The sequence below is a fragment of the Triturus cristatus genome, chromosome 2_2, assembly GCF_964204655.1.
Source record: "Triturus cristatus chromosome 2_2, aTriCri1.1, whole genome shotgun sequence".
NCBI classification, from domain to species: Eukaryota; Metazoa; Chordata; class Amphibia; order Caudata; family Salamandridae; genus Triturus; species Triturus cristatus.
In genome coordinates, this window is record NC_140582.1 from 968,921,237 (window position 1) to 968,944,855 (window position 23,619).

Genomic DNA, 23,619 nt, shown 5'->3' on the forward strand with positions numbered 1-23,619 from the left:
TTGTCGGTCCTGGGGTTTATCACTCTTGCCCTAGTGGGTTCTTTGAAAATGTCCTTTGCTGGTTTGAGGACACCTTTCAACACGGGTAGAGTTTTGTTATTCCTTTCTGAGGATGCGAAAGTATCCATTAGAAAATCGTCCTCGATCATGTCAGAGTGGAGTTGCACACCATGATTGGCCGCAGCACGTTCAATGAGGGCGTTGAATGCGGCAGTGTCCTCTGTGGGAGACGTTTTTCGCGCCATATAGCTGCGTGTCCTGTGTATCCATAGGTGCACCCGGGTCTACAGGGTCATCCCAAGCCTGGTCAGGGTCCTGTTGGCCTTCAGGGTCCATCTCTCTGGGGTAGGGGACATCGTCACCCATGTAGTCCTCCAAAGCGTCGGTTTCGGAGGGTGTCGGAGAGAAGGGCTGTGGATCTAGGTAAGAGGTATGGAGACGTTCGTAAAGAACTGGTTCCGAATCCGCTGGCAGCTTTTTCTTTAGCGGGATCCGGTAGGAGTCCAAAGCCTGCTCGGAAGATATTCTCCGCTTGTGGAGCATAATTCTGCCGGTGTCGGCATCGATGATGTGGGACGGTGACGTCTCCGTAGGAGAGCGTTTGGCAGGTGTGATCCTAGTTTGGGTGACACGTGTCCTGATTTCAAACAGTTTGGGCGCCGTGGATGGCGGCAGTCCAAAAGTGATGTTGGGTGTTGCTGGAGAAGCTTTTTGAGCTTTTTTCGGCTCGGAGCCCGACGTGTCCTGGAGGGCTGCCTTTTCTTTGATGCGTTGCAAGGACGCTGCAACTTGTCGCACCTGTAACGCCGACGGTTCTTTGGCGCCGAGCGGTTCTGTAGAGGCAGGCGTGGACTTCTTTGGGGCCACGGGGTCATCGAGTCGAGGAGAGGTAGTAGCTGTCGACGGCGTCGATGATTGGGCCTTCGGTGCTGCTTTTGAAGCGGTGTGCGACGCAGCAGCCATTTTGACCTTCGTGGCCGGAGCCGATTGTTTCGCTGCCGGGGGCCGAGGCGGTTTGGCGGTACCGATGGCCTTTTTCCGTGTGTCGGCGCCGATGTCGGCTGCTGCGAGTTCGGCACCGAAGTCCCGTTTGGTGCGGTCGGTGCCGACGGGTTTGGCTGGCGTCGAAGGTGTAGTGGGCTTCGATCCGACCAGTGTCAGTTTCAGTTTCGGTTTATGTGGAACCGATACGACTTTTGGTTTCGGTTTCGAGGAAGGGAAACCAGTAGTTTTGGGTACTAATGGCTGTCGCTGAATGTCCGAGGCCGGGCCAGAGGGCGGGGACGAAGAACTGCGGGATAGGTCTTGGGTAAGGCCCGAAGGCGATCCCTCGACCGGAGCCATAGACTGACGCACTGGGATATCCTCCGTCTGTACGGGTAGGCCTTGCTCGTCACCGGAGCTACTTTCTTCGGCCCCTAAGGCCTCATCGTAGTCTCCTACCTCGGTGTCGGCTTCTTCCCTGTGAAAGAGTTGTTCTTCGATGTCTTCCGATCCGGAATCGTGTTCGGAAGCGGGGCTGGAGGGTAGGTTCTCCACGCCTTCCACATCTTCGTCCTCGGCGCTGAAGATGTTGGTCGGGGCCGGTGCCGCTTGCTGCGCTTCAAGTCTCGCTGCTCGTCGATTCCGGAGAGTCTTTTTGGATCGGAATCGGGCACAGGCCATACATGTGGATTCTGCGTGATCCGGTGAAAGGCATTTGTTGCACACCGGGTGGACGAAGACATGGGGATATTTCGCATTGCAAACAGGACACCGCTTGAATGGTGTCCTCGATTCCATCGTCGATGTGGGGTCGATGGTCGGATATGATGCGAAAAAGTTGTTTTTGAAGTCAGTAAACTAACAAGTAACTGTCGATACCGATCGGGAACAGTACCGACGCGAACTAAAGGCCTTTTGGCCTGAAAAAAAGTTTTCCCTAACTTGAGTCAAGATAAGCACATCCGAACCCAATGGCGGAAAAAAACAATCTGAGGATGGAGAGGATGCCCATGCGCACTGTGGTCCAGGGGAGGAGTCACCTATCTCAGGATACTTTGAAGACTCTTCCAGGACAACAACGTGCAAACATCCGGACCCAACACTAGGCGGCAATCTATGCACAGATATGAATTCAGCAGCCCACATGCCTCGAACTTTATCAATTCTAATTTTCATTTAATAATATGAATTCATCAAATTGATAGTGTTAATTCATCACACTATAGCATGTGTAATCTTTAATACTTAAGTATGGCAATGCATTTCGGGACTTGTCCCTCATCAGGGGGGTATCTCCTAGAATATAATGAAGATCAAGTAATCGACTAATCTGGAAAACAACCAACTGAACATTACATACACTGCTGTCTGTTTATTGTAAACATGATAATATCATGCAAGTTGAATCCAGCTTTCGTCCGCATATACAATGTGCGCAACCATCTGTGATTCCAGTGTTTTCAAATTGTTCACAAAAATCTGTAGACAATGCAGTGAAAACAAAGCAGCATCCAGTGGTTCTGTTTAGATATGCGAGGCATGTAACCTTTGAACAACACTAGCAGTCGTCAGATCGTGAATGTCAAAACTCTGAAATCGAGAAGATGTTATTGCTTGAACAGACCAGAATGTACTGTGGAGAACGAACACCACGTTTAGTGTATGTGCATTAACGTCATTAGTGAAAACAATATTATTACGTCATCTCTTTCCAAACCACAGAACCGGAAGTGTATCAAAATGACCATTAAATCAATATGTGCTGTATTGGTGCAAAGTATTAAGAAAGAAAAGTTATTAAAAAGAAGAAAAAAAATGATGTTTAAATGTTAAGCGCGTGGCTGTTAGTGAAAAGCGTGTCCGCAATATTGGAATATAAAAGCATACCTCCATGACGGTAAACCGTTCAGCGTAACTCCGCCTGTATACTGAACGCCATGGTTAGCGATGCTCAGCAAACAACGGTGGAAGATTAAAAATGCCTTTAAATTCTTCTTCAGTTTGTAGCATAGGTCAATGTTTCAACATGATACTTTTAATTTTGTTTCTCTTAGTAGAATATTTTGACACAAACACAGATCTTTTACTGGTATCTTGTGGTTTGCCAGATGTGAGGAGTTACTTTCCCTCTTTAGCGTCAGCCCTTTCAATGGCTGTTTGTATGATTTTATTAGGATATCCTCTTTGTTTAAACTTTGTGGCTACCATCTCTTAGCTGATCTTGTAGTGGTGGTCACGGGATGAAATGTGTTTCATTCTTAAAAGCTGGGAATAAGGCAGATGCCGTTTTAAAGCAATTTGATGAAAGCTGTTGTAATGCAGCCAAGTTATTTCTGTCTGTAGGTTTTGCAGAGCCTGCCCCTAAAGGGGGCCTCGAGGGCAGGCTTCATAACAGTTGCCGAGCCACCAGAAGGATACAGTTCTAGGCACTGCAAAGCACCCAGAAGCAGATGGGGGCAACCCTTCGCGCATAAGGTGCGCCTGAGAGGCGCCAAATCTCCCACCAATGGGGGGGGGGGGCAGGCGAGCTACGAACCCCCCCAATGGGGGGAAACCACTGTCGGAGGCGGGAAATCTGCGGGGGGTTATAAGGCCCCGCTCCCCCCAGGACAGCTCGTTATCATCGTGGCGCAGGGGGAGCAGTACAGCAAGAAGTTAAACATTGGTTTCCAATGTTTGACCCGAACTGTGATTTCCACATCAAGAAATGATATCTGATCTTCACTGATAGTATTGGTGAAACATATTCTTTCATCCATTGTGTTCAAATCATTTATAGCGGAAACCAAATTTGTTTGTTGACCCTTGCATATGAGGAATATGTCATCAATGTATCACCAGTATGTTATGAGATTCTCTAGTCAGTAATTCTTGTTTTAGAAAGATGTTGTCTAATTCAAAACAATGTATGAAGAGGTTGGCATAGCATGGTGCAGCGCAGTTTCCCATAGAAGTTCCTGTGAGTTGTAAATAATACGAATTATTCCACTCGTATTAACTATGGTGTAATGTTGTCGCGGATGCGTCAGTATGTCAGTAGTATACACAACCCACTAACCTGAGCCAGCCAGCAGGAACGATGCTTGAGATGAGAATCCCCCTTCTTCTCTCCTCCGCTAACGCTCTCCACTGGAAGACCACCAGAGCAGTGCGAGAAAGCGGCGGGGAGAAGGGGGGGAACAAAAGAGGACGACAGGAGTCGTATGCAGGTCAACCCACTGTAAAGTTGGTAGATCAGGGAGGTGTTCTAGGCGGGTTCTTGCACAGGACACTATGGACAAGAAAACAGGGATTAAGTAAGCCACTGTCGCTACTGGGAATCTCCCCCACCCCAACCCTACTATCTGGAACTTACTGTTTTCATGGCGGATAGTTCCCCAGCCGCTATTCCATACACGTCCCCTGGGAGCAAGGGATCACCCGTGGACGTTCAGCCTCAACCGTCCTCCCTCTTGTGGTCTTTGTGGAAAGGGTAAGTTCCAACTCCTAGTCAGGTAAGGTGACTGTAGATGTTAAGGACTTCTCGAAGGAAGACAAGGGAGGGCTCACCGGCCCCCTACAATCCTGCGTCTTGTCTACCTTCTATCCTCTAAAGTTCCCAGTCTGGAAGTTAAAACAAGGTGGTGCTCTCCTCTGTTCCTTCACAGAGGGGCACCCAAGTACTGAGGAGAGAAGTCGCTTCGTAAGTAAAAGCACACACAGCTGTTCTCTCACAGCAGTCGCGCTTAGTATCCCCGGAAGCACTCAGGCACTGCCCAGCAAACTCGCTCCTCCACTGTTCAGGCCCAGCGGGAGCGTTCTAGGACCTCAGGGGCTGTTCAGGCACAGCGGGAGCGTTCGTGAACCTCAGGGGCTGTTCAGGCACAGCGGGAGCGTTCTAGGGACTCAGGGGCTGGAACGATACTTACTCCGGTTCCCTCCTCTCTGGTGAATGGGCGCAGGACTCCGTTGAACTCCAGCGCGGCTCCTGCGATGTTCGGTTCAAAGAAGAAAAGGTTCAACTCCGGTGACCTCTGCCTCAGGGAAGTCCGAGATGAGCGTGCACACGGCGCTCGCGGCTGCACTAGATGCGGGAATCAAAAACCGGAACTGGGGGCGAGATTGTCAAGCGCCTCCTCTTAGTGGAGGCGGTCTTTTGTAGCTCGGGGAAATGCGGACCTTGATGACGCGAGTTCTTCCAGCCTGCCCCAGGATATTCTGGGTACTGTAGTTCTCGGCCGGTGTTCCCGTGATCGCGACAAATGTAAAGTACAGTAGTTCCAATAAGATGATTTTTAGGTCTTCTTCCATTGAAGTGTTCACCAGAAATGATTCCACTGCTTGGAAGCCCAAATCATGAGGAATTGAGGTGTATAAAGACCTCACATCTATGGTACATAGAGAGGGTATGCCGTTTTCATAGAATTCGATTAACCTAATTTTGTTTAGGTAATTGAACCTGTCCTTGATATAATCCAACATCTTTTGAACTGGTGGGTGAAGGTGACGATCCAAGTATTTCCCAACTGGTTCATGTATAGAATTTCGAGTGCAAACAATGGGTCAAAGAGGAGGTCTGTGTAGGTTTTTGTGAATCTTGGGTAACATATGTATATGTGGAGTTCATGGGTATTCCTGTATGAAATAACTTTTATCCTTTTCTTTGATGGTGCCCATGGACCTGGCCCTAATCAAAATGATCAAAATAATCATTGAAAATTTTTCCTGTGGGATTCGAATTCAATTTCATGTATGTGGTAGCATCATGAACATGATCGTTCACGCTCTTCAGGTAAAAGTCAGTATCCAAAATAACCAAAGCTCCCCCCCTCGTCTTCCTTACAACATGTAATTGCTTTGTTGTAGGCAATTTGTGGATTATTCCACGTTCCTTTTGAGTTATCATTCTAATGAGCTTGAGACACAAATAGGTTTTTTAAAATTCATGAGAAACTTAAGACTAAGAATTGTTTTTGACAATACGGTTGACCAACGACCAAACAGAGAGGAACGCACTCTAATGGGTCTTATAAACAAGAGCATATTCATTGCTCCTACCAGCAACAAACTTTTAGACTCATTAAAAACAATAATACAAAGAGAATTGTATGAAGCATTTAAAGGAAAATATTCCCGGGTTTCCAATTTAACTCAAAAGGAACAATTTCCTTAACACAATTAAGTCAATCAAATTTTATGAAAACAGCACACCTATCCTATATACTAGAGATGTGAAGTCTTTATACACCTCAGTTCCTCATGATGTAAGCCTCCAAGCAGTGGAATCAGAAGGCTTAAAAACCTTCTTATTGGAACTACTGCACTTTACATTATACCACAGTTACTTTGAGTGGAACTGATGTAGAGCGAAATCCATTTTTCATTGCAGGGTTGCATTATAATCACCAATGTAGGCTGCATACACATATAATCTTTTATCGTGTTAACCAGAGTGTTAGTATCTTGTAACGTAATAACATAAATGTGATGTGTTTTGGCCAAAAATGTAGGATACGTGAAGAAGTAACGTCGAAAATCAAATGTAACCAGGGGAAAATATTAACTGAAATGCTTGTGTTGTGCAACTGACAATCATTTTATTATTAAATGTGCTTATTAATCAAGTTGTTTTATATGTATATGAAGATATTAACTGTATATGTCTCAATTTCTATATAACTTCGTAAAGCTCATGTTCCATTTCTCTTATGTTAGCTGAATTGTGTAGGCCTGAAATGCATTTGCCCTGGAAGCTCTTGCATTAGAATAGTTGAATTTCATGTGCATGTTAGATTCTGTTCTTTCTCTGTTAGTTAGAATAATGTCTTTGTTTTAGGAGTTAGGCAAGGAGAGAAGAGGATACATTGGGAGCTAATGCCAATAAGGAGAACTGTTGTATTTTCTCACCCGAGAAGGCCTGGGAATCAAGGTCATCGTGTTACTGTCTGGGAGCAATAGCCGTCCTGTGGAAACTACCTATGATAATGTGGCCTGATCAGATGGCGTGACCTGAAAAGAATCATGGGAAGACACCTGTGATATTGGAGTACTGCAAGAAGGGAAAGAGCCCCACTTCTTCTTCTCTGCCTTTGTAGAGAGAGCATCTTAGAATGAGCTTTGTCTTGGTAGCTTCATGCTGCTTGACCCAACTGAAGTGGAGAGACTTCTAAGGGAAACTGCACACGCTTAAACATTAACCTATCCTGCCTCAAAAAATGCTTAAATAGGGATGTTACGTTAGCGTAGGGATAGATTAATACTATATTCCCACCAACCGTCGATGCAGGGGAACTTGGACACATGCTTCTTGATCTTTTGTATCCTGATTCTTGAATCAATCATCTTGTGCATGCTGCACCATCTCAACCTTATTCGTAGATTTGGCCGGATGTTGGTTCCGATGTACTTCTACAACTAGAGGTTTTCTGTATGTCCAATTGTTTTTGGCTTTGTAATAAATCAACTAACCTTAAATAGTACTCTGATTATTTTGGGTCCACCGAACTGAAATAGAATTGGTTGACATTGTTAATATTTTCTCTCCCCTCCACGCTCTCATGATAAGAAAACGTACCATCAACTTGAGGTTCTAGAGCAGATCTAGAACATACGGGCCTGGCTCCTTCAGAATAATGAGTATTATTTAAAACTCACAGGAACTTCTGTGGGAAACTGCGCTGCACCATGCTATGCCAACCTCTTCATGCATCATTTTCAGTAATGGCTGTAGAATCTCATAACATACTGGAGATACACTGATGACATATTCCTCATATGGAAGGGCCAACAAACAAATGTGGTTTCTGCTACAAATGGTTTGAACACGAGAGATGAAAGAATCAGTTTCACCAATGCCATCAGTAAAGATTATATAACATTTCTCTATGTGGAAATCAAAGTCAGGGTCGAACATTAGAAATCAAAGTTTTTGTTAAACCTACAGACAGAAATAACTTGCTGCATTACAACAGCTTTCATCAAAGGGCTTTAAAACAACATCTAGCTTATTCCCAGCTTTTAAGAATAAAACACATTTCATCCAGTGACCACCACTACAAGATCAGCACAGAGATGGTAGCCACAAAGTTTAAACAAAGAGGCTATCCTAATAACATCATACAAACAGCCATTAAAAGGGCTGACACAAAAGAGAGAACGCAACTCCTCACTTCTGGCAAACAACAAGATACCAGTAAAAGATTTGTGTCAAAATATTCTACTAAGAGTTACACAATTAAAAGTATCATGTTGAAACATTGGCCTATGCTACAAACTGAAGTAGAATTTATAGGCATTTTTAATCTTCCACCGTTGTTTGCATACCAAAGAACAAGGAATTTGAAAGAACTTCTATCCAAATCAGACAGTCTGAAGGTAGGCCAAAATACAGAGGAACCACACCATGTCTCAACTGTGGAAGTTTCGATAAAATCATAAAGGGTTTCACCATCACGCACCCGCTTCTAGGAACCTCTATTAAACTGTACACATTGGCCACTGGTGATTCTAAAATTGTTGTCTATCTAGTGAAATGCCCATGCATGGATTAGCATTTGTGGGCAAAACAGAACGCAAAATAAAAGTCAGGCTCAGTGAACACAAAAGTAACATCCGCACTAAGAATGAGAAGTCTGCCATTGCTGTACATTTCTATACACACAAACAGAACGTGAATCAACTAAGATTTCTCTTATTGGAAGTTGAACCCATCAAAGAAGGCAGAGACAACAAAAAATATCTGCTTCAAAGTGAAATTTATTGGATGAACAAATTGAACTCAGTCAGCTCAAGGGCTTAAATGAACGGTTGGATCGAAGTTGTTATTTATAAGAGTGTATTTGATACTGCTCGCATACTCTCAATAGTTGGTGTTCTACAGTTTGTTATTCTTGTGTATTTTATTTTTGTTTATCATGATGATTGTCTTACTTTTTAAAAAAAAATGTATTTGACTATTTGTTTCAGGTTGCAAGGATAATATTCACTTAGTTCATAGCAAGGAAGACAGTAACCCACACACTCATTACCAGCAGACTGGACTGCGGAAATGCCCTCTACGCCGGCATCAACAAATCGCTACTCCACGAGCTCCCGACAATACAGAACACCGCCGCCAGACTCGTCCACAAAGTCCCCCGACACTAACGCAAGCTCCACTGGCTCCCCATCGAGAAAAGAGTCACCTCCAAGATACTGACCTACGCCTCCAAATGCCTACAGAATACCGGACCCCAATACCTAAACAACAGAATCACCCTCCATGTAGCAGAACCTCTGCTCCACCAACCTCCTCCTTGCTGAAACCCCGTGCATCCGCAGAGCCACAGCAGGGGGAAGATCCTTCTCCTACATTGCGGCCAAGACCTGGAATGAGCTCCCCACATCAGTTGTGACCCTCCCTGAACACCTTCAGGAAGGCTCTGAAGACCTGGCTCTTCGACTGAACTGAGCTGCTGACCCCCTCCCCCCCAGTGCCTTGATACCCTCATGGGTGAGAAGTACGCTTATAAACCCCCTGATTGATTGATAGCAGCATGCAAACTCTCCTATGATGGCGCTTATGGTTCTTGAGTCCGTTGTACTTCTTTCCTCTTTCTACTCACATGAATTCCCTGTTAGTCACGCTGAGAAAGGTTTGAACATCATATTCTTTTCTTTTTAATACCTCTTCTTTCTTAATACTTTGCACCAATACAGCACATATTGATTTAATGGTCATTTTGAAACACAAACGGTTTTGTGGTTAGGAAAGTGACGACTTTATAATATCGTTTTCACTAATGATGTTAATGCACATACACTGAACGTGGTGTTCGTTCTCCACAGTATGTTCTGTTCCTGGCAAGCAATAACATTTACTCGCTTTCGAAATTTTATATTCCGGATCGGATGACTGCTAATGTTGTCCGAAGGTTGCATGTCACGCATTTCTAAACAGAACCACTGGATGCTGCTTTCTTTTCACTGCGACGTCGACTCAGACTGATCTTTGTGAACAATTCGAAAACACTGTAATCACAGATGGTTGTGTACGCAGACTATAGTTGGATTCATCTTGCATGATTTTAGCACATTTGCAATACACTGGCAGCATTGTATGTAATGTTTGGATGATTGTTTGCACATTAGTTTATTACTTGATGTTCATTATATTCTAGGAAAATCCCCCCTGATGAAGGGCAAGTCCCGAAATGCATTGGGATATTTAAGTATCGAAGATGACACATGCTATAGTGCAATGGATTAACACTATAAATTTGATGAATTCATATTAATAAATGAAAATTGGAATTGATGAAATTGACGACATTCCATGATTATTACCACAAATATTACTTATTTGAAAAATGTCATAAGGTTCAAAACAAATTCCTATTGTGATGTGCATAGTGGGGACATTTCTCCCTTTCTGTATAACGCAACAGTGAATAAATATTGGAGACCAATCTTTTGTCCTTCTCCCTCAAAAGAGCCACCTCTCAAATTTAGTAAGGGTTCAGCAGGCCTGCGGCTCTGTTGTGGGGTTCAGGGCTCATTGTCTGAGATTGGTGTAATGGCAGTAGTCTTACTCAGGAATTCCATACTGAGAGTGAAAGTCCAAAAAGTCTCTCAGCCTTTTACATCCTTAAATTCTCTACTGTTCACAGCTATTAACAGTAAAATATGGATGAATTGTAGATTGCGCAGAAGCCGGGTCAGCGGGGAAAGGGAATGTGGTGAGTGACTCCCTTTCAACTATCTTGGCTCACATCTCTAATGTCTCTCTTGTGATTGGGGAAGAGGATATACCCCCATGCCCCGTCTTTCTTGGCATACAGAGGAATTGGCCGATATATACTCCTACCACTGTTTTGTCCATAAACCATTAGAGTTACTCCGATTCTATTTAGATCTACTCTACGAGATACGACAGTTGTGAGGCTGGGTAGTATCTTTTAAAGTTTGGCATTCTTACTGTTCCTTCCTTAGTTAATTTTATTACATTATGAAGGCTATCCAGTGTTGTTTTTCTGCCCAACAAAACCTGACAAGGATTTTTTGTATTCAATGGAGGATCAACTCTTCATTTGGGAGGGGGAGAACTGTCAACGTATGAAGAATGCAGAGGAGAGACGCCCTTTTAGTGGCTGTTATATAGCTGATCCATGAGAGACCTCTCAAATGCCATGATTAAGTGTTTACTCACACAGAACTAAGTAGAGTTTCACAATCAATACTTAAGGTGTGATCCAAGGTCTGAGCGATCTGTATGCCCAGATGAGAAGCAGAAGAGTCTGATTACTGGAAAGGTAATCAGTTCTTAAATTCTGACACCTTCTCACTTGGAATGGTGTGGTTCAGGGCTAGCGACTTCTCAAGGTTCACTGCCATAGGTCAGCAGCTCAGCCATCAGAGCCAGAAATGTGCTATCTGGGTATGTGTGTGCTCTTCCGACCCTATACAGGTCCCCTCTGTCTCTATTTCTTCTAGTGGCCAGAGGTTCCACATCAGACAGAATAAAAGGGGAGACAGCGGACACCCTTGTCTTATTCCACCGCTGATATCAAAACAGAAGGAAAGATAGCAGTAGGCACAAATTACAGACATAGAGTTCTGACAATATTGTTGTGCCTCCAGTTGGGTTCTCTTCTCCCGCCTCTTTCTCTTGTGGTTCATAGTGTGAGAGCTATATTGACCCTTGACTACAAACTAGTTAGGCTCTTTGTTTTCTTCAACGACCTTTCTGTGTGTAGGATGTGGTCGCTTATCTTTAATCTCACCTGGAGATCTCACTCCTAGGCATTGGCAAGTGCAGGTAGGTTGGGTGTATGGTCTGACAGAGCGATGTGGCCTACGTCGGTTTGTTTGTCTCTATGTGAAAGAGGACGGGACTTGAGGAAGGGATTTATACATACATAGGTCTTATGAGCCGCTGAATAATGAGTGCACTCTTTCTATGTTGGATGCTGCACTTTCCAAATAGCAATCAGGTTCAAATTCTGAAGTCACTGGCTGGTTTGATCTATGGCTGAACCCATCTGTCTTGACCTCTGTGTTGACCTATCTAGTGACTCATTTGTGACACTTTTCAGATTTGTACCTATTATGATCTCCCCTTGGCGTTCTTGGGTGGACTCTTCTACTGCAGTCAAACGAATCTGTCAGGACAGAGATTAGGAGCGTATAAAGAGGCAACAAACAGATATATTGCTCCTGTTGAATTTTAAGAGGTAGAAAATGGTCTTCGGGTGTACTCACAGAAAGTCTATGCTGAGCAAAATGGCCACCCCCGTTTTTGTAGCTGAAGAAATGTATTGCATGGGGAATCAACAAGATTTTAATCTATGCCAGTATTTTTTCAAAAAGTGCATTTCCTGCAATAGACAGAAGCCCTCTTTTAGGTGGCCTTATTGGTTTAGGATGGCCAGATGTTTAGCTGGTGAATTCAACCCTCTAATGTTTAAAGTGATGATCTTTACCGTAATCTGAACTTGTTGCATTCCTCAGCCCCACCTCGATGATGGGAATTACCAGTGGCACTGTTCACTCTTACCATTCAAAACCCAAGCAAACTAAAACATCACTCTCTTACTTTATGTAAACTAGGCACTGAACATTATAACATGTGAGTAATCTAAATTCTGTGATACCACCTCATGTGGCAGTCATTTTTTGCATTTCTCCAAAGTAAGATCAGGCCAGAAAAAGCAAAAATTGATGTAGTTTACCTCGCTTCTGTCCAGCCCACCACGTCATGCTGATAGTCACCAATCATGGCAGCCAATTAGGGGGTAAAGACTCCCGGGAACTCATTTTCCTGTCAGCTCCTTGATCGAAGGGTTTATAAGTGGAATGTGGTGCCAAGATCATCTCACCTGTGTCTCGGCACAGACATATGGCCCATGCGGCTTTTTGCAGGAGTAAGATCTACCGTTTCCAAACTGCCCATGTACAGTGAATTTAGCAGGAAGGTTCTGCTGCCTCATGCGGAGGCAGGTGGTAACTTTGCAGGACAGGAAAAGCTCATAAGCTTGCTCAATAGGGCCTTAAACTCTTTCTCTATGGCTATCTCAGTAGGCCTTCAGACGGAGTGAAATCTTTTGCTTTTGACCATTTTCCATGTTTGTGGTTTGGCAGCGCGTAACAGAGCATCATTTCGTGCAAGAGTCTCTCCATTTGCTGCCTGGCTTCACGGGCTTTGAAAAATTAGCTTCCGCTTGCTCCAGCAATGCTATGTTGCTACATGAATAGTATGGTTTATGGTTCTGAAATTCAAATGAGCTGATATGGATGCCCCCATTTATAGAAGATTTATTTCTCTCACGGGGCTCCAAAGCTAGGTGAAACTGTTGTCTTTTCCGGACTGTAACAGGGGACAAGTCTTGGAAAAGTTTCAGCGGGAGGCCCTCAAAAATGAAATACTCTTGCAGACGTGCTGCAACAATAATTTCCTCTTTCATCTGGAAAATGAGGATATCTATCTAATGTCAGCTCTGATGATGATGCTGGTCTATACACCCTGTAGGTTTTGTCTAGTTGTATCACTTCTGAGTCTGAGGTCCCTCAAATTGCCCTGAACAGACTTTGGTCAAAGTTTTTAATGTTTGTGTCTTTGATGCCAGTGGAGGTCCCATACATCCGGATATTATTTCTACAGGAACAGTTTGCAGGGTCTTCCAGGTGGGGTTGCAGGGCTATGTTTTGATATTCCAGCTCTAGGATGTCTTCTGGAGGGATTCTTGGTATTCTTCCCTAGCATTTCGAATGTCCTCCAATGCTGGGACCTTCTCTCCCAAGTCATTCAAGTCTTTCTTTACCTCCTCCTCCTCTCTAACCAGGTCTTTACTCAGAGAGGAGAAATCCTTTTCGAGGTCCTGAAAGAGTTCCATAAGAAAGTGTTTGGCTACACTCCCCACATCTCTGCCCTCCGATTGTACATTAAGCCTCATGTTGGATGGATTCAGCATAAAGTCCCGCTAGGACTGCTCATTTTTTGACCTCTTAGCCACCATATTTCTGTAACATTAATGTTCAGAAAGTTCTCTTTTGTATAGGGGCAATGATCTGCCCCATGTCTATGAAGGCAGTCTCAGTCAGCCCTAGGCTGTTGGCGGCCACTGCTACTCCCAGCATTCGTATGCTACTCTCAGCACTGCGGGATGTGCCACAAGAGGCGCTAGCGGTACGCACACAGAGCCCCTCTGGCTATGTTGAGTCACCACAGCAAATAGGGTATTTGGGGCATGGTGCCTGTCAGCAAGCTCTTAGATTGTCAGACAATGCACATTGGTGTGCCAAAGTCGGGCCCCTCTATTCCTCACCCAGCCCTCTAGGTGGGCCTTCTCTAGTCACCACTCCCCACAAAGGTGTGACCTGCTATTTTACAGAGGGGGATCTGCGGTTGCTGATGGCCCACTCCAGCGATCCCATACACCACCTGCCTCCCTTGATTGCATTGCTGCTCAAAATTGCTTTCTGGTTGTGGCCTTAGGCTCCAGGCACCTCATTGGTCTCCTTTGGTCTGCTCCCAGGACCCCTGCCTCAGGCCCTGTGCTCACTGGGATTTGCGAGTGCTCACCTGTGGTAATGGCTCATGTTTGATCACAGATGCCAGAGGGCCACCTCCTCGTCTTCTCCACCGTGCCAGAACTCGGCTTCCTGCTGATGCCACCTTATAGGATCCTCTCTGCAGCATCTGGTGTTCGCAGTCTTTTAAGAGTGATCAGGCAACGGAAGCAGCTGCCATTGGCCCGCCAATTTACATCCATCTGGGCTTCACCTTCACCACACCAGGAGATGCCTGATGCACCATAATTGTGGTGTGCTGAAGTGGAGCTTCACAAAGCCTGTCATATCCTGTTGCCACCTTGGTTCTGCACCATAACATACTTTTAGCAGCTCTTCAATACATTGCATTTAAGCTTCACATATATTAATTAATATAGTTGAATACTGTATAAACTTTATAATTGTTAACGGGGAATACATTGAAGGAGTTTGTGAGAAAAGAAATATTATGTTCAGTCATCTTATTCAGAAAATACATAAGCAAATCTGTAGAATAGTAACAGTTGGGACCCAACCCTATTTACTGAAATACTTGCAACAATGCTATTTTATTAAGATGATTGAGCGATAGCCAAAACCTTTGTATTGAAATACTTACAGCTTTGGCTTGATCATTGGTGGGGTAGGCCTCGAGGAGCTCCAATGGTGGTTTTAGAGGTTTGATAAACCTGGTGACAAAAACAACTGCCCCATTGATATCAATCACTGTGGTCAGGCATTGACGTGATGGGAATTTTAATGCAGCTTGTTCTTTGAATTTCTCTGCCGCTTGGAGTATTTTCTCATCTTCTTGAGAATCAAACTTTAACAAGATAGTACAGGATATAAAGTGTTACATATGCGATAAATACAATTCATCTTTAATAATGTATGTATACAAGTGTCAACGTATTTATATAATAGTCCATGCAATAAACCTACTGAACCTGACATGCATTCAAAGTGATTTATTTCACAAAATGTATGCCAACGACATTCATCGGGTCATTAAGCTGAGGACGTGCATAGGCATCTACCTTCAAGCTAATACTTCTTTAAATATTTATTTAGTACCAGTTTTATATATTGAGAACTAGACCCAATGGGAGCTTTACAAATGGTGGTTTTACAAGAGAAGTTTAGGACTTTCATGCATTTTCACTGAGTTATAAAGTTTATTCATCACATGGTGGAAAGACATATAATTTGTACGCAATGTGCTAGCATCAGGTAATCCCAATAGATGGAGGATTGCTTAAGTGATTGTGCCATTTTACAGCTGCTATTTCAAGAAGAAGGGTTGTCTAAGATGTGAAGACAGTGTTGGCCACCTGAGATGACTAGTTTCTGCTTCAGATCCCTTGAAGTCCCGGTGTAAATGGTAAATGGTCTTGCCTCAGCTGATACTCCTAAGAGTGTAAGTAGCCCAGAACTGTGCGAAAATCTGGCTTTTTTCTTTCAACAAAAAGTGGAATGCATCTTCTCCTTATTTACCCCAGCTCAGAAGGGCGTAGGAACACACCCACCGGAAATGGTCACATTTGAACCCAACCCTGGGCCAGTCTTTGATAATTTTACACCGCTAGGAATAGCATAAACCACTAAACTCTTGAACTCCATGCAATCAGGATCCCATACAGACCCATACCCGGTTTTGGTTCTGAAATCCATTCCTGAAGTCATAGGATCTGTTTTAAATCCTCTGATTAATAACATATTCGCCACTGGGATTTTTCCTAAGGACTGGAAGAAGGCCTCGATCCTCCCTCTACTAAAAAACCAACTCTGGATTCCACAGACCCTAGCAGCTATCGGCCAATTTTGCGGCTTCCACTCCCTGCAAAAATCACAGAAAAGGCTATGAACACCCAGCTTAGCACTTTTTTTCAAACCAACAATATATTTGACCCATCTCAATATGGTTTCAGAACAGAACATAGTACGGAATTGGCCCTAATAAAATCTATAGAAGAAGTAAGGGAGGCATTGGATTGTGGAGGGAAGGCTATACTGATTATGTTAGATCTGTCAGCAGCCTTTGACACGGTCCATCACGAGGTTCTGATGGACCGTCTGTCTGATGTAGGGGTACAAGGTGTTGCCTGGAAACTCCTGCAATCCTTTCTATCTGAAATAACACAGTCGACTTGGATAATACTAAATCCAAGCCATTCTGCCTTCCTTGTGGGGTCCCCCAGGAGTCCTCATTGAGCCCAACGCTTTTTAATGTTTACGTGATATCCTTGGCTGGCCTAATAAGATCCTTCGGTTTCCAATTGACCTTGTATGCGGATGACACTCAAATAGTGTTATCCCTTAAAGATGGAGAGGAAAAAGAAACAGGAGTACGCTTTCATGATTGCATGAAGGCCATAGCAGGATGGATGTCGACTAATTGTTTAAATTTCCAGGAAAACCGAGGTTATTGTATTTGGAAATAATCCTCACTTATGGACACCTGACTGGTGGCCAGCAGACTTGGGCAACTGCCCTACCCCTACCCTGAAAGCAAAATAATTAGGGGTAACAGTAGATAACAGACTCCCGTTTAGTGACCATATAAGCTCTGTGGTGTCCGCATGATTCCGGATACTTAGAATCTTAAGGAAAATAAAACCTTATCTCTTAAAAGGAAATCTCAGGACGGTGGTCACGATACTTGTTATGGCACGACTGGACTACTGCAACAGCCTCTATCTGAATGCCCCAAAACAGCACATCAACAGCCTTCAGATAGCCCAAAACGCAGCAGCTAGGCTGTTGTCAGGCACACCCAAATTTGTCTCTGTGAAAAAAGAATTAAATCAGCTACACTGGCTGAGGGTACGTTTTAAGGCCCTCTGCACAGGCTTCAAAGCCCTTAACGGAATAGGCTCTGACCATTTGAGGCAAAGGTTCAAATGGTATGTCACCGGCAGGACTCTTCGGTCCACAGGAGCAAAAAACGTCCATATCCCTACATTTAAAAAAAAAACAGTTGGGGAGGTAGGAGTTTCATTACATGCACATCCACATCCAAGGCTTGGAATGACCTGCCGTTCCACCTGAGGAATGCTGCAGATATTCTTTAGAAAGGGACTGAAGACTTGGCTGTCTACTCATTGACCTTCTCCCTGCTAACCTACAGGCAATGCATAGTGCCAGGACACCTTAGGGTAACCGCTGCGCTCTATAAATCCAATTAACATAACATAACATTATGCATGCTTGTTTGAGAATACTCCTTGCCCAAATGTGAAGTCACTTCAGAGAGATTAGTGTCGGAATACCGTGGAAATGTGGTAGAACTTTCTCAAACTTGTGACCAACAGGCCTGTTGTTCTAAATTGAGAGGGTTCAGGGAATTCCTAAAAGTAGTGAGTTGCTGTGGTCCAGAGTTGATAGCCATTGGGATAAATCTACTTGTATGAATGGTTTTATTTATGTTATGTTAAGGGAAATTTGTTGAGCGCACTGTCACCATGAGTTTCCTGGCGCTGGTAGACCACCGAGATTGTGCAAAAGGAACTTAACGGGGATGTGAAAAAAGCAAAGTTTTCAAGGATTTCCTAAAGGACAGAAGAGAGGGCTCAGTCTTGAGGGAGAGCGGAAGAGAATTCCACAGCTTAGGAGCCAGATGGATGAAACTGCGGCCGCCTAGTCTGGAAAGTTTGAAACGGGGAATGAACAGAAGCTGGAGGTTAGTGGACCTCAGAGTACGGGTGGGACAGTAGGGAGTAACCAAGGACTTCACGAAAGCCGGGGAGGAGCCAATCCGGGCTTTAAAGACCAGGCAGCAGACCTTGATAGCTATTCTATCACTGATGGGCAGCCAGTGTAATTGGTGGAGTAGGGGTCTAGCCGACTGCCATCTTGGAATTTTGAAGGCAAGTCTTGCGGCTTGGTTTTGAATGACCTGTAGCCTGGATAGCAAGGATTTTGAAAGACCGTGGGACAGAGAATTGGAGAAATCCAAACGAGACATCACCAGTGCTATTATAACCTGTAGCAAGGCTTCCGGGGTCAGAAGGTGGGCGACTTTTCGTATCCTGTAAAGCTGGAACATGCAGGCAGATGTTACAGCGCTCACTTGGGCCTTAAGATTGAGCTCAGAGTCAATGATGACCCCGAGACTCTTTACACAGCCAGCTGGGAGAGGTGGAGGGCCGAGCTCAGAGGGCCAATACCGGGGGCCCCAGTGGGAAGCGCTCCTCCCGGGGAGGAGGAGCTCAGTTTTCCCAGGATTGAGCTTCAGTTGGTTTTGATTCATCCAATGCTGGATGTGTATCATGACCGCCTGGAAGTTGGTGATGGCGTCAGGAGAAGTGAGGGGAAAAATAATTTGTAGGTCGTCCGCGTAGTTGAACACAGTGACGTCCCACCTACCCAAGGAGTGAATAAGGGGTTGGAGATACAAATTGAAAAGAAGGGGGGATAAAGATGATCCCTGGGGGACGCCACAGAGCGACGGGACGCTGGTAGCTCTGAAAGGGCCCAAGCTGACTGCTTGGGATCTTCCCTCAAGGAAAGACCTGACCCAGGTTAAAGCGAGCCCACGGATTCCAGCTGACTCGACACGGTGGAGTAAGATGGCATGATCCACCGTGTCGAATGCTGCCGACAAATCCAGTAGGACCAGTGCCTGGGAGAGTCCTCTGTCAGCATTGCTTCTGAGGTTGTCCAGCACGGCTAGAATCACAGCCTCGGTTGAATGGGCTGGTCTAAACCCAGCTTGATTTGATTCTAAAAAGTTGGATTCCTCAATGAATTGCGAGAGGCAGGCAGTGACATGTGCCTCTAAGATTTTAGACATGTAAGGTAAGAGGGAGATGGGCCGATAGTTGGCGAGGACCGCAGGGTCCGCGCAAGGCTTCTTCAGCAAAGGCACCAAGATGGCCTCCTTGAAAGACCTGGGGACTGTTCCAGAACTGAGAGAGGCGTTAAGTAGAGATAAAACACTGTGCGGAAAAGTGAGGCATATCTCACGAAACACTGAAGGTGGGCAACAATCTTTGGGGGAACCAGACTTCACTCGCGTAGCCAATTTGGCTAGGGAGTCGGAGTCGAGGGTCGGGAAACAAGTAAGTAGAGGTGTTGATAGAAGGAGCTGCAACAGTAGCCAGGGGGGGGGAATGAGGAATAGAATCTTTGATTACTGAAATCTTATCAATGAAGAAAGAGTTCAAGGCATTGCAAGACTCAGCGGAGGGGGCCTGGTTGGGGAGTGTCCTGGCATCTGATGTTAATTCAGCAAGAGCCTTAAATATCTCTGTGGATTTATTAGGGGCAGTTAGTATTCTCTTAGAGACAAAGGCGGCCTAAGTGGTGGTAATGGCTTTTTTGTATTCTTTACGTGCGAGCACGTACGCCTCCCTGTCGGTGCTGAGGTAATTACGCCTCCACCTACGCTCCACTTGGCGTAGCTCAAGGTGTTGAGATTTCAGAGCTGAGTTAAACCATTTATGAGATTTACTGTGTCGGGAACGAGGGAACCGGGATAGGGGGGCGAATTGGTCGCAGGCTGTCGTAAGCCAGTGGGTAATATTTGCATCCAGAGCATTAACGCCTGGGCTGTTGCTCGGAGGGGGTTGAGTCTCTGCGAGAAGGGAGAGGAAGGCAGGGCGATCAAGAGCATTCCATTTCCTAGCGACCCCACCCTCCAAAGACGGGAGTCTGACCAGGCCCTTCACAGAGATAGAAGACTCGATCAGCGAGTGATCTGACCAGACGCATGGGGAAACGATCGGACAGGAGAGCGATACTCCCAGCGTCCAGATGTGGTCCAGGATGTGACCTCCGGTGTGAGTGGGGGTGGTGACGTGCTGAGTCAAGTTTAAGCTGAGAAGTGCCTCGAACAATTCAGTAGCGTGGGGGCCGGCATCAGCCTGATTATACCAGTAATTAAAATCGCCAAACATGGCGATGCGAGCAGAGGCAGTCATCAGGGCGGCAAGCTGTTCGCTAAGAGCAGCGGGGAACAGAGGCATAGGAGTGGGAGGGCGGTACAGAACGATGAGAGTCAGGGCTCCAGCTTCAGAAGCTAGGCTGATGACAAGGTTCTCGACCTCGGGGAGACAAAGCGAAGAGGACGCAATAAATTTGAGATCTTTGCGTATAATTGCTGCTACGCCTCCGCCGCGACGGGCTGTAGGCCGGTTGGCATTCAGCATATAGTAGTTGGGTGGCAAGGCTGCCAGGTTATCAGGAAGGGAAAGGTCAGACAGCCAGGTCTCGGTGAGCAGCAAGACATCAGGGTTCTCGGCTGTCAGAAGAAGGAATATATCAGAGTGATGTTGAGGGAGGGAGCGTGTGTTAAGGTAGAGTATGCGAATACGGGACTCAGGCTGGGTCAGGGCAGACAGAGACTGATGTATGAGTCGAGGTGAAAGTATATCAGCCGAGATGCCAAAAGACACTAAGCGATCCCAGATTGTAGATGAAAGAGCACGAGGGGGGTGCTGTAGTGCTCTAAGTGTAGCAGCTGAATAAGCGATAAAAGGAACAGTATCCCCAGGCCCTAGGCCCGTCAGGCCGCGGACGGGCGCAGACGGGCTTACCTTTGGCTTACCTTCGGCGCGCTGTCGGCGCGCCCGCTGCGCTCGTCCGCTGCGCTTCCGAGGTTGGGGGCACATTTTATACTGGTCAGGGTGGGAGGACCGAGCACTTGCTCTGCTCGTCCTCTGACTCACCCAAAGCGGCGGCCCTGAGTGTAGTTCGAGCAGCGCCTAATCGGTTGCTAGAAGCCCCTAGGAATTAACGCGAGCGTGGGCAAGGTAAGGAGGTGCCTGGGGGAGTTCGTTAGGGTGGATTCCACAAACAAATGTAATTATTTAAAAAAATAATTCAACACAGAGAAATAACGTTTTACAGTTATAAAAGTTAAAAATGTCCCCGGCTACTCGCCTCAAGGACCTTACACACAATCTGTCGGTCAGTAATCCGCGCTGTGGGCTGCAGAGACGCTTTTATACTGGTCAGGGTGGGAGGACCGAGCACTTGCTCTGCTCGTCCTCTGACTCACCCAAAATGGCGGCCCTGAGTGTAGTTCGAGCAGCGCGTAATCGGCTGCTAGAAGTCCCTGGGAATTAGCGTGAGCGTGGGCAAGGTAAGGAGGTGCCTGGGGGAGTTCGTTAGGGTAGATTCCACCAACAAATGTAATTATTTAAAAAAATAATTCAACACAGAGAAATAACGTTTTACAGTTATAAAAGTTAAAAATGTCCCCGGCTATCCAAGTGTCAAGAATTCCTGTCTTTCGAGGGGAAGAAAACGGTAACCAGCGAAAACGGACTACATCCCCCAGGATGCTTAGCGGTTGAGAGGTTATGTAAACAGGAGAGCTGTTACATAACTCAAGGAAAACACGCCCTTATGTAAACAGGAGAGCTGTTACATAACTCAAGGAAAACACGCCCTTATGTAAACAGGAGAGCTGTTACATAACTCAAGGAAAACACGCCCTTATGTAAACAGGAGAGCTGTTACATAACTCAAGGAAAACACACCCTATAAAGGGAGGAACCGGGAGGTACAACGCTGTCGGATATTGTGTTTACACCGACGTACCTGCTTCGTGAAGAGCAGTGTTCCGGAGTGGTGCTCCAGTAAGGCAAGAACGGAGGTAGGTCGAGTCGTTACTCCCTGGGCCGTGTCTTGCCCCATCATCACCTGTGAAGGACCCGGAAGCTCTACCGGTCAACCATTGAGCTTCGCTTTTTGACTCGGCTGAGTCAAAGCGCAGTGGCGCTTTTGCTGGTTGGAGTCGTAACTCCCAGCCCGACCAGAGATACAGGGACTGCCAGCTGTAACGCACACCAGGAGGTGTTTGCCGCGTTACAGACTCGGAAGTCCACAGGATCGATCGAGCGGCTGCTCTCGGTTCAAGCTTCTTGCTTTTGATTGGGGTATTGGTGACGCATCACCAGGAGGTGACTCCGCGTCCCGGTGCAGTCTGAGGAAGAGGTTGAGCGGCTGCTCCCTTCAGGTAGAGACCCCGGCTGGGTGTTTCCCCGACTCCTCGATTCTCCCCAACACTCTTCGTGCCCCTCACAGCCTACCGATTGGCATTGTCGGCCATTTCATTTCTGCCCTCTGTTGGCATACGCCGGGATCGGCGTATATGCAGAGGACGGTTAGGATCATCCGTGCGGTGGGCTGGTAACGTACTTAGCCTGGAGGATTCCAGTGACTATAACTTTTGTTTATTCTTTGTATTATCTTTGCCTTCATTAAAATAACTAACCCTTCACAAGTGGTTGTGTCCTCATTATCGTGTCTGTTAAACGATCCTGAGACGTTCAGGGCGTTACAAAATATCCGACCTTAATACACTAACTGTCTCCCGGTCAATAACAGACATGGCAACACTTGATGATGTGCTGGCTGCTTTAGCGACTGTGCAAGTTGAATTGGCTGCCTCTAGGCAAGAAACAGCCGATGTAAAAGCCAGACTGGATGCTATCCACTTGGACCCACTCACGCCCAGCACCTCCCTCACGGACCAGACCCCTGCTGTAGTAGTGGAAATGCCGGTAGCCATCCCCTTGGCAACACCAGAGAGGTACAGTGGGGATCCTAACACAGTGCAGGTATTCCTCACACAAGTGGCGCTACATTTATCGTGCAAACCAAAGGCGTTCCCCAAGAGTCAGGCTCGTGTGGCTTTCCTGATTTCCTATCTGGCTGGAAACGCGGCACAATGGGCCGTACCTCTGGTGAGCAGGGACGACCCCCTCTTATGTGATTGGGGTGCGTTTCGCGAGGAATTCCTGAAGATATTCGACAGAAGGGCTGACTCGTACACGGCGGACCGTGAAAAGCTTGAGTTGAGACAGGGATCCAACGACCTGGTGCAATATCTCAACGCGTTCCGACGGCTGGTTGCGGAAACCAAGTGGCCTGTTGCTAAACAGACGGCGCTCTTCCATCACGGGCTGTGCGAGGAACTCAAAGACGCCGTGGCTCATATTGACCCTCAACCCAAGACATGTGAGGGCCTTATCAACCTGGTATTATGGCTGGAACATAGGCTAAGTGAAAGAAAAGGGGATCATGGGAGAAAAGGAAAATCCCTTCCATCCTATGTGACGGTGGGAAGTCCTGAAACTTCCACCGCATCCAAGGGAGAACCCATGGACATCGGCGCAATAC

The 23,619-nt window shown here is 46.0% G+C and overlaps 1 protein-coding gene across 1 annotated transcript in view; it reads right to left on the reverse strand.

Annotated features, from left to right (window-relative positions):
* CC2D2A (coiled-coil and C2 domain containing 2A) overlaps positions 1–23,619 on the reverse strand; it is a 415,347-nt gene that overhangs the window by 73,375 nt on the left and 318,353 nt on the right. Inside the window, exon 30 of the mRNA XM_085642396.1 lies at positions 15,110–15,313. Within this exon, the coding sequence (XP_085498522.1) occupies positions 15,110–15,313 (204 nt within the window). The remainder of the gene's footprint in view (positions 1–15,109; positions 15,314–23,619) is intronic.